At 37.4% G+C, this 16,210-nt stretch overlaps 3 protein-coding genes across 3 annotated transcripts; all 3 read right to left on the bottom strand.

The window, feature by feature from the left end:
- Positions 1–2,585: 2,585 nt before the first annotated feature.
- LOC141338092 (granzyme G-like) lies at positions 2,586–3,688 on the bottom strand. Its single transcript, XM_073843656.1, has 5 exons — positions 3,628–3,688; positions 3,401–3,551; positions 3,149–3,290; positions 2,819–3,070; positions 2,586–2,738 (listed from the first exon to the last, which is right to left on the bottom strand). Exons 1-5 carry the CDS (start codon positions 3,683–3,685, stop codon positions 2,586–2,588), a joined length of 756 nt encoding a protein of 251 aa, XP_073699757.1. The 5' UTR covers positions 3,686–3,688.
- Positions 3,689–9,444: 5,756 nt separating this feature from the next.
- LOC141339189 (mast cell protease 1A-like) lies at positions 9,445–10,667 on the bottom strand. The gene is made up of 5 exons (XM_073844821.1): positions 10,610–10,667; positions 10,372–10,522; positions 10,145–10,289; positions 9,689–9,940; positions 9,445–9,603 (listed from the first exon to the last, which is right to left on the bottom strand). Exons 1-5 carry the CDS (start codon positions 10,665–10,667, stop codon positions 9,445–9,447), a joined length of 765 nt encoding a protein of 254 aa, XP_073700922.1.
- Positions 10,668–13,695: 3,028 nt separating this feature from the next.
- On the bottom strand, positions 13,696–14,786 carry LOC141339214 (mast cell protease 3-like). The gene is made up of 5 exons (XM_073844840.1): positions 14,729–14,786; positions 14,491–14,641; positions 14,267–14,405; positions 13,932–14,186; positions 13,696–13,854 (listed from the first exon to the last, which is right to left on the bottom strand). Exons 1-5 carry the CDS (start codon positions 14,784–14,786, stop codon positions 13,696–13,698), a joined length of 762 nt encoding a protein of 253 aa, XP_073700941.1.
- Between the last annotated feature and the right edge of the window lie 1,424 nt (positions 14,787–16,210).

Here is a 16,210-nt window from a genome sequence, read left to right as displayed (position 1 = left end):
GTCACTTGCAGAGTAGCATCCCAAAAGTAAAGTGTGGTGGCAGCAGCCTCACGTTGTGGGGTTGTATTTCTGCGGCAGGGACTGAGGGACTCATCCGAGTAGGAGAAAAGCTCAATGCACTAAAGTATTGAGATAGCCTTAATGAAAACTCAGTCCAGAGCATTCAGGCCCTCAGACTGGGCAGAAGGTTCACCTTCCAACATGGCAATGAACCTAAGCACACAGCAAGAGTGGCTTATAGACAACTCTGTGAATGTCTGTGAGTGGCCCATCCAGAGACTGGGCTTGAACTAGGGATGGGCATTTCTGCTCATATTGCATTTCGAGTAATCCACAGGTTTGAGAAACAAGTACTCGATTAATCGGGGGTGGAGTTTAAGCAAGGGGCGGGGCGTTTGCGTCACAGTATACAGTAAACATTTAAAAGAAATAACAGCATGAGGTGAAGCTGAAGCACTTTTTTTCTACATGACGCATTGTATTTAAAATTAATCACATAGCCTAGATACATAAATATGTAAATGTTATATTACAAATTGTATTTATCTATACAAAATGCATGTGAGCTTGAACTACGTGCCAATCATAAAGTAGTCGATGCGCTTCTCCCGTTACTTTAAAACAACGGCAACCGAAGCCCTGCACGCTTTAGAAGCCATTTTCGCTCTGTGCTCCGGTTTGTCTCTAGACCGCAACTTCTCACAGCCGTAACCAATCAAATATCAGACTACCGCCCAAATACCAACATAACCAATCAGAAAGAATGAAGGTAGTTAAGTTTTAAAAAATGCATTTTTAGAGCCAATCGATTGTCATTTTCATGCTCGATCGTTGATGATGGGTTCGAGTAATCAGTTAATCGAGTACTCGTGCACATCCCTAGCTTGAACCCAATCAAACATTTCTGGAGAAACCTGAAAAAAATGTCTGCCAGCCCACATTCAAGCTGACAGAACTTGAGAGGTGAAGAGGTGAGGCGAAGAATGGCAGATAATTGCTTGTTGCATCATACCCAAAAAGACTTGAGGATATAAAGGTGCTTTGGCCAAGTAATGAGCAAAGGGTATGAATACTTATGCAATGTACTTATTTCAGCTTTTTAATTTTTAATACATTTATTTTAGGTTGTGACAATTCTGTTTTTGCTTTGCTGTTATGGTGCATGGAGTGTAGATTGATGTGGAAAAAAAGTAATTTAAAACAATTTAACATAAGGCAGCAACATAAAACATGAAGGGGTATGAATACTTCTGCAAGGCACTGTATATATAAAACAATTCATTTGGGTTTGTTTTAGTCCACAGTTCAGTTGGAAGGTCTTGACCTGCTGTTAAACTGAATATGTGAAGCAGAATGAAGCAAATGTCTCTCCGTCTCTCTTTCATAGCTGCATGTCAGTGACTATACCAAACCGCTCTGGAATTAGCAACGGTAGGTTGAGGTGAGATGCATAGAAATAAGTTGTAGTTGACTTCTACATCAAATCATTTTAAGGGGGGGGAAACATGCTGTAAAAGCTCAGTTTTAATAACATTTTTGACCTTTACTCTTTTTTTATTATTATTACTAATCACTTCACATTTTTGCTGATCTATTTGCGATATGCTGAATTCTTGCTATACACATTAGAATGCTCAGGTGAATTACAGCGTTCAGAGTCACCAAAAGATGTGACACCAACTGCAGTGTTTCTACAAACCAAAGAACCCCTAGAATCCCTGTTAAGAAACAGATCAACACAGGATTTAAAATTGTATATCAGTTTAAAGTCAAGTCAATCTTTATTGTCATTCTGCTACGTGTGGACATATAGTGGAATGAAATGTTGTGTCTGCCAGGACCACAGTGCTACATACTAGTTAAACATATTTAAATACAGTCAATACATAGTTCAGAGGTCAGATTTAGAAAGCTGGAGATGGTGACTCTGGGGGTGAGTTAGTGGAATTGCAGAGATGACATACTTAATCTAAATAATCTTCAGTTATTCACCTTTGTTAGACAGTGAAATCATTGGAATCAAATTTAACTCTTGACACTTTGTGAACAGAACAAAGACCTCAGAGGTAAGAAAGACACCAACCTGTTCCTCACACCTCTTAGATGTAGCTTCTGAATTGTTTTAGTGCGGTCACATTTACCATTGTTTGTTGAAATTTTGTGGGCGAAATCACGTCTTTTAATAGGAATCCACACAATAGAGAATTACACGCGAGGATTAAAGTTTCCCACACCAAGTTAACCAAAAAAGAGACTTGGTTTGGAAGTAACTTCTGTCTGAGCTGTGCTTCATTCTTGGCTACACTATAAGCAATGGATCTTTTGTTGGCAAAATATTTCTGATGTAATCGCATCTTTACCATAAACTGTAGCTGTTTTCATAGACCGTGACCAATAAGTGACACTAAAAGCAGGTCAAAGCAAACAGGAACCTAGAAGAAATTTTGGCTACTTGAATTCTTTTCAGTAGCTTACTACTGTTATTTAGAGCAGCAATAATAAGGACCACTTACAATTGATGCTTGACAAATGTTTCATTTATTGAACATTTAAACAAATACTTCATCCTGTTGCAAAAAAATCACTTAACGTGTAATTATGGAGCAGATCCAATCAAGATATGCTGAAATCTTTGTATAAACTTCAGGTCGTTCACGACGATTGCAGACTTTTGGGTCACCAAAGGAAGTGATGCCAACTGCAGTGTCTCCACAAACCAAAGGACCTCCAGAATCCCCCTGTGAAGAAACAGGTCACACATGACTGAAGTGACACTTCTCGCTACTGATGGTCTCAAATTTATATTGTTTGTACTTACTTCACAGCTTCCTCCATGGCCATAGACACACATCATCTGTGAGGCTGAGAACTTGTATTGCCATTTATTTTTGCATTCTGTGTTTTTCATGATCTTCACGTCTGCTTCCATAAGACGTTTGCTCTTTTTCCCATTAAGGCTCAGTTTTCCCCAGCCGGCGACACTGCAGGCAGAATCAGCTTTGTTGTCTTCGTCTTGTGTTGGTATGGAAATCCTCATGACTTTCTCATTTTGTTCGACTTCTTTCTCTAGCTGTAATACAACAACATTTTTATAATTAAAAGACAGACTGACTAATCATTTAATATGAGTCATTTGAACTACTGTTACCCTCAAAAGCATAATGTCATTCTGATAAGTGCTATTGTTAAAGTCTGGATGCTTGTGGTAGGACTTCACACCAATGCGGACAGACCCTTCATTTATTTTGTGTAGTTCATGTGCACCAACCACAGCTGTTAGTTTCTCATTTCTGAGTAAGAAAATCGTATTAGTTTAATGAACAGTACCATCATTATAGATTTATTTATTAAGATATTATGATTTGAACTCATTGCAGTTCAGGCTGAATTGAAGTCTTACTTCTTCCTGCAATGTGCAGCAGTCATGACAAATCTACCAGAAATTAGGAATCCACCGCAGACATGCTTACAGCTCTTCTGAAGAGAAACCATGTAAGGTCTGGAGTGGGGTTTTGCTTCTGTGCCATTCACTATACCCACATCCACATGAGCTGAGAGAGAGATAAGTCAGCTTATTCAGCAGATACCAATTAATATAATACATAATTAATATATAATCTGTCTCACCAGCGAAGGTCAGGTGTGGCAGCAGAGAGGCCAGTAGGAGAAGAGAGATGATAGTCATGATGAAGACAATGAGTGAGCTGTTACTAAAAAACACAGTATAAATGTAAGAATGGGTGGAGACCCTGAGCTGCCCGCAAGTCCTTTTTCCTCACCTTGAGGTGTCAGTAACACTGATAGTAAGAAGATATAACTTGTGTTACTTCTTGTCATCTGCATCAACTGTTGTATAGAACTAAGATCTGTCGGAATATGGAAATGGCTTTTTCAGTCAATATTATGCTGTTGACTAACTTCAACTTGAACCTGAAATCATAGAGAAGAAAGACCTCTAAAGTCTCAGAACAAGCCGTTCGCTGAATCTATACAATGTGACGTTACATTGTCCAGATTCATCCTCCCATGGTGATGTCTTATCTTAAAGGTGTATGGCTGGAGAGCTAGTACCACCTTATAATTTGGGCATTGTGATTCGTCATTGAGTGGATCCAGGTCAATGCCTGATGGTCCATCTCAAAATCAGACTTTCTCCCTAGGAGGTAGTATTGGAGGGTTTCCAGTCTCTCTGGGCGATAGTTTCCTGCTAAGGAACACGACTGGCTTTTCCTCTTCCGAAGTACCCTGGGCTAGTACCACTCCAGGTTCCCTTTTCTGAAGGGTCAACGTGCAGCAAGAACCATTGATCGAAGTTGGGGCTTTGTAGGACTGGGCCAGAGCATATGCTCTCTTTTAGGGTGTTGAATGCCTTCTCACAGGCACCAGTCAGTGCCACAGGGTTCTTCCTTATTTTGATCAACAAGTCCTTCAATGTTGCAATATTATCAAAGTCAGGGATGAATTTTGCAAAACCAGCCCACCAGGCCCAGGATCTCAGGATATCTCATCTCCTTTTTTGTCTTAGGTCGTGTACTGCACTGAATTGCTTCCACTTTGCACACTTATGGTTGCAGTTCATTTTTGTCCAGATAGTATCCCAGATAGTAACTGGTATCTTGCCTAGTGCACTCGTACTTCCCCATATTTCTATAGATTGCCTTATCATCCAAGTACGCTGCAGACCACTTTTCACAGCCCCGAAAAACTCAATCCATGAGTCACTTGTGCCCTGTGCAGCCCAAAGGGCTGGAGCATAAACTGAAACGGTCATACTGTTGTTCTGAATGCGGTGTAGGGTTTGGAGTTCAGATCAAGGGACACCTGCCAGTACCCCTTTACACAGGTCCAAGGTGGTGATGTACCGGGCATGTTCTGTTGACTAGGCATTAAGCTTGCGGAAGTCGACACAGACGCGTAAAGATCCATTTTTTTTTTGGGACAATGACCGTTCATTGTCTGCGGCTTCTATTGCTCCCAGTTGCTTGATCATCTCAGTTTCCTCCATCAAGGTCTTGACAGTTTTTTTCTTCAGGCGGGTTGTACCTGTAAGGTGGATGGTGTGGTGTATCAGTTTTGTCCACCAAGGCCTCTAAAGGAACAGTGATAGAAATGGTCCAGGAGGTCTTGCATCTGAGCCCTTTGGGGTTCATTCATCTTGTCCAGTTTTAGCAGCAGATCATCGGTTTTTGGCATAGGATAAGCATTGCGAAAGTCGACAAAAAAGTTTCAGAAATAAGTTTTAGTATAATTTTTCAGAAAGAAGTTGAACTTAGCAGCAGATCATCGGTTCTTGGCATATCATGGAAGTCGACAAAGACACTGAAGATTCATCCTTTTTTGTGACAATGACGAGGGTGCTACTCCATTTACGGTTGGAGGTTTATATTACTCCCAGCTGCTTCATCATCTCAATTTCTTCCTTCAAGGGCTTGACAATTTTTTTAAGGTATTCAATAAGGTAGCTGTTCTGAGGGGGTTGTATCTGTAAGGTGGATGTTGTGGTGTATTGGTTTTGTCCACCCAGGCCTCAAAAACATTGATGGCAACACACCTGCCAAGAAGTTTCTAGTAAGCCTAGTAATACCTTGATTAGCTGGTTCATGTGTGTTCTGCAGGACACTGGACTTCCAGGACCAAGTTTGGGCACCCCTGTTCTAAGAAGTCCTTCATCTCAGCCCTTTTTAGGGTGTCTCTGGGTTCTCACCTAGAAACCGGTCGAGGCTTGAGATACTTCCCTATATGCAAACAGGACAAAGGGTAGATAACTTATCTCACGTCCTGTGTCTGCAACAAAGTTCCGCAGCATGGTCATCAGCATCCAGTTGAATTTTTCCACTAGTCCGTCATTTTGAGGGAGGTAGGGACCAGTTCTCACAGCGGAGATGCCCACTATCTGAGAAATTGCTCACAGCAGTCTGGTACTTGTCCACCACAGACATGTTCACAGCTCCTCTGAAGAGTGGGGTTTTGCTTCTGTGCTGTTCACTATACCCACATTCACGTGAGCTGAAATAGAGAGTGCTATAAGTCAGCTTCTTCAGTAAATACTAATCAAATATTCTGAACAAATCAGCACAAGGTGCTGTTATATTTTATATCAGTCTCTTCAGTGAAGGTCAGGTGTGGCAGCAGAGAGATGATGGTTATCATCAAGACAGTGAGCTAATAAAACACTTTTTTTCTTTCTTTCTTTCCTCATCTTCTAGTGTCAGTAACACTGATAGCAAGAAGATATAATTTGTGTCAATTCTAGTCGTGTACATCAACTGATATACGAAACCAAAATATCCAGGATTAATCTATGAATAATCTATCAATAAAAAAATATGCATGCGTCCACCTTGTTACACATTGTTACACAGTGCAATCTGGTTATTTTTTGTTTTGTTTCGTTTAATCTTGTGCTGGCCAATATTTGACTAACTTGTACTCACACCCATTTTCTTACATGCGGCATCATGCAAAAAGAAAGGTTTATAGTAGAGTCATTCTACCAAACGGGTGCCATTTGGGTCCGCAACGTTTGATGAGATTCTTAAGGCACAAAAAATGTCCTAAAGTGTGTTTTCAAAGCTTAAAGTTATTAATTCAAGTGTACTTGTTAACATGATATATGATAAAACACTATTGTTAAAAATAACATACTATTTTGTAATCTTTTTTCATTAGTACATAGCCAATTTCACACGTCCATGTTGACCAACATGATATTTTCATCTAAAATATCACCAAATAAGTTATAGTTTTTTTTTTCAAACTTTTATTATTTTCAGCAATTTATGTGTGTCCCTGTTTACATAAGATATATTTATTCAAATAAAACATTATTTTTTTTGTAAATATTTTATGATTTGTGTGTCCCCCAGTTTAACTTACCACCCCGTCACACTAACTTGTTTTATCTATAATTAATGTACTGTTGATTTTTTATTGTGACGGGGTGGTAATGGATGTGATTGGGTGGTTCTGCTTCCTGTTTGAATAAGAAGATGTGTGAAACTATTCTAATATAGGATTCTAATATAGGTAGGGTGACCATACAGGTGTCTCTTTTGATTAGTGCGCAGCAATGCTTCAAATCAAATGAACGAACAAACACGTGCGCATATTTGGATTGCTTTTGATCGTTCTCTGTAGATCTCACTTTCTCACGTGCAATGCCACGATTGGTCGATTCTGTACAATACCTTTGTTATTGGTCAAACTACTTTTGATGTTTTAAGCAATATTTAAATTGTGGCCAAGACGTCTCCTGTATGAACGGCACATATGGCCACCCTAAATAGGCTAATTAATTTTTAATCTGTATTTTCTGTTAACATAACCATGTTTCGTTCATTTTTTTCACTCACTCTATCACTCACACACACGTATTACTCACTATCTCTTTCACTCACCATCTCACTCACTATGTCGCTTTCTCATGATCTCTTTCTCTCGCTTATTCACTCACTATCACAGCATTTCACTCTTAACAAGACAGCCCAAAAGGTGCCAACTGAACCAATCGATTGGGAAAGCGGAAATCTATTTGGACAGTGGTGTGTGATTAAATATGACAATGACCTTTATCCTGGGATTATCATGGAGACAGATGAAACACATGCCCTTGTGAAATGTATGCACAAAATTTAAAACCAGCAGTTCATATAGAGAAACACTTTGTTCGTACCACCCTTTCACAGTGAACCACCCCGTCACTTGCTTACCACTTGTTTATATAAATAAATGAAATGTTACTTGATTTAATGTTGCATATGATATTCTTTTATTTTTATTAAATTACAGACTCTCTATTGATGGTTTGCAAAAATGAGACAATTCATTATTAGGAAAACATAAAATGTAAAAAATATATTTCATGTTTTACTACTTTAATGGCATACGTATCATCCGTAATGGGGTGGTATACAAGAAAGGTGCCCTTGCCTGAAGAAAAAGGATAATATTAATAAGGAGTTTGTGCCTGAGGTGGGAAAATATGTTTTTTGGAGGGTTAACTTGTCTTTCAAGTTGTAGTCTTTTTAATAGAAAGTTTGTTTTTAATGCATTTTTTGAAAATTGCAAAGTGGAAATGGCACCCGTTTCGTAATGGAAGCCACTGTTAATGTGGTATTCGTAATGACCTATGATAAATATATTCTGTGACGACATATGTGCCACAAACTGGCTGTGTTTTTTTTATTGCCCTTTTCCTGCACAATGTAAAACATTATTCCACAAAATTTAGCTTTATATTTTTTGTTTGAAAAAAAAAATAGATACCAAATTAATTTGTTTAAAGTTTATGATTTTTTAAAGACATAATTTACCAACATAGCATTAGGAGTAATGCAACAAAAGTCCTTTTTTTAACTAGGGTTTCAGTTACCAAATTTTTTTTAGTGGTTTTGCAAGTTTTCACACATTCCTTTCCTCTAGTAGTGAGCTTAGAAATTGCAACACAGTTAATTGTTAGACCTGTTTTTATTTTATTATTTGGTTTTGTTTTGATTTTTTTCAACCAACAGTTCTTGCTATTTTTTCCTCCTCATTCAAATAGATATTAACCGTACATGAATAAATTCAAGAGAATCAACAAGATGACAACCAAGTGAACTAATGTGGAATGACTTTGGACTTTAGAGATTTTGTTATAGACAGTTGAGATAAAAAAAAATATTTCAGAATCTGTAAAATGTTAATTCTTTTACCAAAATTAGAGGGATCATACAAAATGCATGTTATCATTTATTTAGTACTGACCTGAATAAGATGTTTACATTTAGTCCACAAGAGAAAATAATAGTTGAATTTATAAAAATGAGCCCATTCAAAAGTTTACATCCCTTTGATTCTTAATACTGTGTAGTTACCTGAATGACCCACAGCTTTTTTTTTTTTATGATAGTTGTTCATGAGTCCCTTGTTAGTCCTGAACAATTAAACTGCCCACTGTTTTTCAGAAAAATCCTTCAGGTCCCACAAATTCTTTGGTTTTTCTCATTTTTGTGTATTTTAACCATTTTCAACAATGACTGTATGATTTTGAGATCCATCTTTTCACACTGAGGACAACTGAGGGACTCTTATGCAACTATTAAAGAAGGTTCAAACTGTCACTGATGCTTCAGAAGGAAAAACGAAGCATTAAGAGTTGGAGGGGTGAAAACTTTTGAACAGAATGGAGATGTGTAAATGTTTCTTATTTTGCCTAAATATTTTTTTTTTTTTCATTTGATCTGATAGAGTACTGCCCTTCAGAAGCTATAGAAGACAGTTACCTGTTTCCCAGAAGGCAAAATAAGTCAAATTTACCCTGATCTTCAAATGAATGCATAGTTTTTCCTGTATGGTTTTGACAATGAGCAGACTTCTACTAATTGAATGCCATGTAATACTTTTATTGAAATATTGATGGAAGAATAATAAGAAAAAAATCTTCCTTCATTATTTTTTGTAAAGTCACTTAACATTTCTAATGATCTGGTGGATCCATGGAAGAAATGCAGAAATCTTAGTATACACATTAGGAAGTTTAGGTGAATTGCAGCGCTCTTTGTCCACAAAGGAAGTGACACCAACTGCAATGTTTCCACAAACCAAAGGACCTCCTGAATCCCCCTGTTAAGAAACACAGATCAGCACGTCTCCAATGAAATCAGTTCATACATTACCATAAAGTCTGTGAATCATCTTTTGTACGTACACTGCAGGATCCACCATCGCCATATGCACAGATCATCTGTGAGGCCTTGTAGTCATCTCTCCATCTACATTTACACTCTGTATTATCTATTATAGTCATGTTTGCCTCCAATAGACAGTCACTCGCAGGGCCATTTATCGACAATCTTCCCCAGCCCGCAACACTACAGAGAGTATTTGCATTAACATCTTCTCCTTGCTTTGGTAATGATATCCATTTAACGTAGTTGTTTAGTTTGACTTTTTTCTTTAGCTGTAATTCAATAACAAAGCCATTATTAATAATGAGATTTAATCATCTTTTATAAGTCTGAACTGCAGGTAAGAAGCCCTAAAAACCAATCGTTTCAAACATGGTAATTCAATGGTAATAGAAATTCAAACATGGTGTTAGTCATGTTTATGCCATCGTTTCCTGATCAGATTTTGAACGACTATATGTATTACAGGTTGTTACCCTTAAAAGCATGATGTCATTCCCAATCAAACATAAGGGTGAATAGTTTGGATGTGGGATGTAGGTCTTCACTCCGACACGATGTGAAATCTTACTGTTCCTTAAGTCATGAGCACCAACCACAACTGTTAGAATATGTGGATATCTGTTGAAAGAGTAATCCAATACATTGTATTGTTGCACTGTTGTAACTCAACATTGCAGTTTGGACTACACAAAACTCTCACCCGCCCCAGCAATGTGCAGCAGTCAAGACAAACTCATCAGAGATGAGGAATCCACCGCAGTTATGTCTCTTATGCAATTGAAGAGAAACCATGTAAGGTCTGGAGTGGGGTTTTGCTTCTGTGCCGTTCTCTATACCCACCTTCACACGAGCTGAGAGAGACATAGAACTATTAGTCAGCTTATTCAGCACATATCAGTTAGAGAAAGTAATAGATGCTGTTTTGTAATCAATCTCACCAGTGAAGGTCAGATGTGGCAGCAGAGAAGCCAGCAGGAGCAGAGAGATGATGGTCATTTTGAAGAAACAATATGTGAATCAGTGAGCTCTTGCTGGTAAAACACTATATAAACATAAGGATGGGTGGAGGCCCTTTTCTTGCAGCTTTTTTTTTTTAGCTTGTGGTGTCAGTAACACTGATAGTAAGAAGATATCATTTGTTACTTCTTGTCATATGCATCAACTGGCCCCAATTTTTCTTTCAAACTGTTTTGTTGTGATCAAAATTATACTATCGACTGAGCTCAGCTTGAACCCAAACGATAAGCCCAGAACCTAGAATATCATGTCTATATGATTTTTGCGAAGTTTTAATGATATGTGAAGTTCTACAAAATTTAATTAAAAACACTATTGTTACTGTTTTACTCAGTAGGCCTACATTTTTATGTTACAATTATCACTTAATTGATCATGGTTTGTAGTGCAGTATTTCAGAATATTACAGTAAAACTGCTGGAGCCACCGATGAGCTGATGACCACAACTGGCCTCTGAACAGGGGTCAGATTCATTTAAATCTTAATAAAGAAGTTAAAAGAGAAGTGCACTTCCAGGATGAAAATTTCCTGATAGTTTACCCATCCCCATGTCATTTAAGATGTTCATGTCTTTCTTTCTTCAATTGCAAATAAATTAAGGTTTTTGAGGCAAACAGCCCAGGATTTTTCTTCATGTAGTCGACTTCAATGGTGGTTGAAGGTCCAAACTGCAGTTTCATTGCAGCTTCAAAGGGCTCTACACTACATTTTGTTTTGTTGTGGCCAAAACATATAAATTAGTAAGAATGTGGCATTAAGCCATGCCTTGAGACCCAATGTTGAGGGAACAATGTCTTTTTCTCGGCTCCACAACTTCTTGTGTTGAGCAAACAACGCCTGTTTATTATAGCTATGAGTATTATAGCAACCTGTGATTATTAACGTTTATTTTAAATAAAAACTGCCAAAAAAACTGAGGGCACATGACATAAGTATATTGTTACCTCAGCAAAATGATCTAGTAGCAATGGCATATTATTACGCTCCACATTGTTTTTTTTTTTTTTATGTATTAGGAGTTGCTAGTGAGGCCAGTTTATGTTTGGCACATGATCCGTTACGTTTTTTCCAATGGTACGTACTACAGACCTGGTTTGTGGTTTCTCTGGTTTGTGGCAGTGTGCATTTTATCCACCAAAATTAATTTTAAAACACCATTTAGTTTTTTGTAGTATCTTTCGATTGATCATTCCTTCATCATTCCTTGTGGATTTATTAAAAGCAATTAAGATTACGTTCTTTGTCTTCAGTCCTGTAAGCATGACAGAATAATCAGCCAAAAAGTGAAAGTAAAACAGCGAGTGTCGCTGTGATTTTGTTTTCCGTTTAAGTTATGGACAACCCAGAACCAAGCTTAACACCACCCTGTTACGCGAAGCTACAGTTTGTGCCCACCACGGATGGGGAGCCAAAGCCTGTCGTGTTTGATGAGCCGGTATCTAAAGGAGCGATTGAGCAGAGGAGCCTCGATCTTCTGACAAGGTGTGTGACCCAGCTGCTAGACAAGTGAAGTGTCAGTGGGGAGCGAGGGTGCAGAGGTACAGTATTGTACTGTATTACAGTATTGTGTTACTCTATTAAAAAAAACTAACTGTGTTTCCTAGTTACTTTTTATGATAAGTATTCCATAAGATTACTTTTGCATTACGTTTTTGTCACCTGAGCTAGGCTTGCTTATCAATTTTTAATTACTACACACACACACACACACACACACACACATATATACATATATATATATATATATATATATATATATATATATAGTATTTTTCTAACTGTAAATTACATCAAAAGTGAAGGAAGACCCTGTCTCTACACTTCACTCCTGATTTCTCTTAACACGGGACTAAAGTGAAGTCAGTGAATAAATTGGAAAACAAAGTAACTTGCATTACTTGTTTGAAAAATTAACTTTGATATTTTCCTGTAGATTTAAAGTAATGCGTTACTTTGCTTGTCACAAAAAAAAAGAAAAAAGAAAAAAAAGAGTAATCTGATTACATAACATGTTACCTGCAGCACATTCAATCATTACAAGTGTGAAATGTGCTTTTTCCATGGGGTTAAAATGTGTTGTTACCTGAATGATCCACTATGTAGAGCTATGAGTCCCTTGTTTGTCCTGAACAGTAAAACATTTAAAAATCCTCCAGGTCCCACAGATTCTTTGGTTTTGCAGCATTTTTGTGTAATTGAACCTTTTCCAACAATGACTGTTTGATTCTTAGATCCATCTTTTGACACTGAGGACAAATAAGGGTCTAATTTGCAACTATTACACAAGGTTTAAACGCTCAATGATTCTTCAGAATGAAAAACGATGCATGGAGAGCCAGGGGTGTAAACTATTGAACAAAATAAAGTAAATTTTTCTTATAAAAAAAATTACATTTTGTAAGATCCCTCTTAAAATAATTAGCATTTTGCAGATTATTTAAACTTTTGACTTCAACTGTATGTGTGTGTGTGTGTGTGTGTGTGTGTGTGTGTGTGTGTGTGTGTGTGTGTGTGTGTGTGTGTGTGTGTGTGACAATGAAGACACTTTGAATAAAGGATGATTGCCAAGTGATACTTTTATTTAAAAGAGGTTGTGCAGAAGAATTCAAGAACCAATTTTGGGAAGGTTACTTTGGAAATGTAATAGGTTACAGATTGCAAGTTACCCTGTTTAAAAGTTAATAAGTAGTGTAACCATTTCTTCAATTAATTTGTTAAAGATTACAGATCACATTCGATTACTTTTCAGTGAAATTTTGTTGAATTAAGATTACAATAATTAAAACTGTGAAGCACAGCCACCACAAAATCAGAATTTAGCAGTTTTTTTTTTTTACTTTGAGATCGTTCTAAAATTAACATTTAAAAGTAACATTTTCATAAGTAACTGTAATGTAATTACACATTTTAGTTCTCAGGAACTGCAACAGATTACAATTATTACAAATTCTGTAATTCTGTAACATATTACTAGTTACCCCCTCAACACTGTCAAAAACTCACATTTCACTCATATTTCCTAATTACGCGGTTGATCCATGGAATATATAGTGAAATCTTAATATACACATTAGGTTTCTCAGGGGAATTGCAGTGTGATTTATATCCAAAAGCTGTGACACCAACTGCAGTGTTTCCACAAACCAAAGGACCTCCAGAATCCCCCTGTTAAGAGAAACAGTCAATAAAATGGCACATACTGTTTTAGTTCATCACTTAATGTAAGTTATACTCGTACGTACCAGGCAAGATCCACCCTGGCCATGAGTGCACACCATCTGGGAAAGTAAGTACTTCTCACCTCCCCACTTCCTGAAGCATTCAGTGTTATTCGTTACATACACGTTTGCCTCCATTAGACGATCGCTCTTTGAGCCATTAGTCTCCAGTCTTCCCCAGCCTGCAACACTACAGTGAGTATCTTCCTTAACATCTTCTCCTTTCTCTGGTAATAATATCCATTCAGTGTTGTTGTATTGGTCGACTTTTTCCTGTAGCTGTAATTCAAAAACACAACCTTTGTTGATAATCACATTTAATCATCTGCTGCTTGACTAAATATATCACTAGTTGTTACCCTCAAAAGCATGATGTCGTTCCAAGAAAAATAACGCATGTAGCTTGGATGAGGAATGTAGGACTCCACTCCGATATGATCTGATTTCCTATTGACCCTTAAGTCATGAGCACCAACCACAGCCGTCAAATTCTCAGTTCTGTTGAAAGACATAGACATGATGCCCATTTATATCATAAAATGCACTGTAGTCAGCCAAAATGATTGAAGACGAAATCGCTCACCCGTTCCAGCAATGTGCAGCAGTCAACACAAACTCATTAGAAATGAGGAATCCACCACAAATATGAACATTATTTGATTGAATAGATACCATGTAAGGTCTGGAGTGGGGTTTTGCTTCTCTGCCGTTGACTATACCCACATTCACACGAGCTGGGAGAAAAATAGTGCTGTCAGTCAACTTATTCAGCGCAAACAAGGTAAAGAAAGCTATAGATGCTGTTTCACAATCAGTCTCACCAGTGAAGGTCAGGTGTGGCAGCAGAGAGGCCAGCAGGAGCAGCGAGATGATGGTCATGATGAAGACAATCAGTGAGCACTCGCTGACAAAACACTGTATAAATACAGTTTGATGGTGGGTGGAGATACCGAGTTGCTCGTAAGTTCTGTTTTTGCGTGCAAAATGAGCAAGTGATGAAAAGATATTGTTCCTGTTAATATTTCAATTATCACCTTCAGATGTATAGATGGTCTAGATGATAAAAAATGTATGTCTACATTTTTTTCCTTTGATAATTAACAATTTGTAAAGCAACTGCAGTTTGGAAACTACAAAAAGTTACATGACATTTCTCAGAAACAGCACCAGATCTCATAGTCAGATAGCTGAGTGGTTAAGCAATGATTTTCCAATAAAAGCAGTCTGAGGTGGGCTGTAAAAAAAAAAAAAGTAATCTACTACAAATTGCTAATTACTACTTTCGAATTGCAATTTGATTACTGTATTTATACAGTATGCAATCAGATTACTAAGTACTTTCAAGTTCACTTTACTTTTCAAATTTCCAAAATCGCTGCAAGTGAAACTCATTCGTTTTTCAGTGATTTCATATTTTGTTCATATCATATTTATAAAAAGATGTACAAAACAGCAACTTGAATGACCACTTGTATTTTTTTATGATAACAGGGAAAGGAACTTAAAGAGCAGGTATTATGTTTTTTTTAAAGTGCCCTAATATTGTGTTGGCAGTCCCCTACAACAGGTTTAAATTCTTCTAAGCTCAGAAAACATTGTAATTTTCTCAGAATACACATTTATACATAGTTATTTGTCAATGATTTCAAACCAGCTTAGAGCATAATGTTTGTAAACCCCACTCTTCCATAAGCCTACTTTGCTCTGATTGGTCAGCTGGCCAAACCATTCTTACCTGAAAAACCGATGACATCGGCAATCTTCTTCCACGCTGATGACTTCCTTATGTTGTCTTTGCAGAATCTATGATTTGTTGCAAATAAATTCTGGGTATTTCCCTACTTCGTCGATCCGGTTTTTCAACGTCCATCGCGCTCCGCTACACTGTTATTTAAATGAACTGAAGTGACGGTTGTGACCTTGTAAATCCAGTAGGTGGCAGTCAAACACAGTGAATGTAATAACGACAGGAAAATGTTACATGGGACTTTAGATCATAGGACTTTGCGTATGTAAAAATGTCTCGAAAATAAAATATGAATTAATTATATAGGTTTACATTTAGCTGTAAACCTAATTTGAGTAGTATTTTACAGCAGTGGTATCTTGTTTTTTTAATCTAATAGGACGATTTGAGACAAATATGATGTTATTTAATATAAAACTATGCAGATGGCGCTCTGTGGCGCAGCAGAAATTTTAACAGCTTTCTGAGTCGTAGCTGGGCACCGCGGACAGACACCGAATGGCGCCGCCGGTCTGCGTATACTCATAGAAAACTGTGTTTGAATTTTAAAGACGTG

Source organism: Garra rufa, chromosome 7 (genome assembly GCF_049309525.1).
Source record: "Garra rufa chromosome 7, GarRuf1.0, whole genome shotgun sequence".
NCBI lineage: Eukaryota > Metazoa > Chordata > Actinopteri > Cypriniformes > Cyprinidae > Garra > Garra rufa.
The sequence above is the reverse complement of the archived record's forward strand: the minus strand, read 5'-3'. Positions and strand labels throughout refer to the sequence as shown.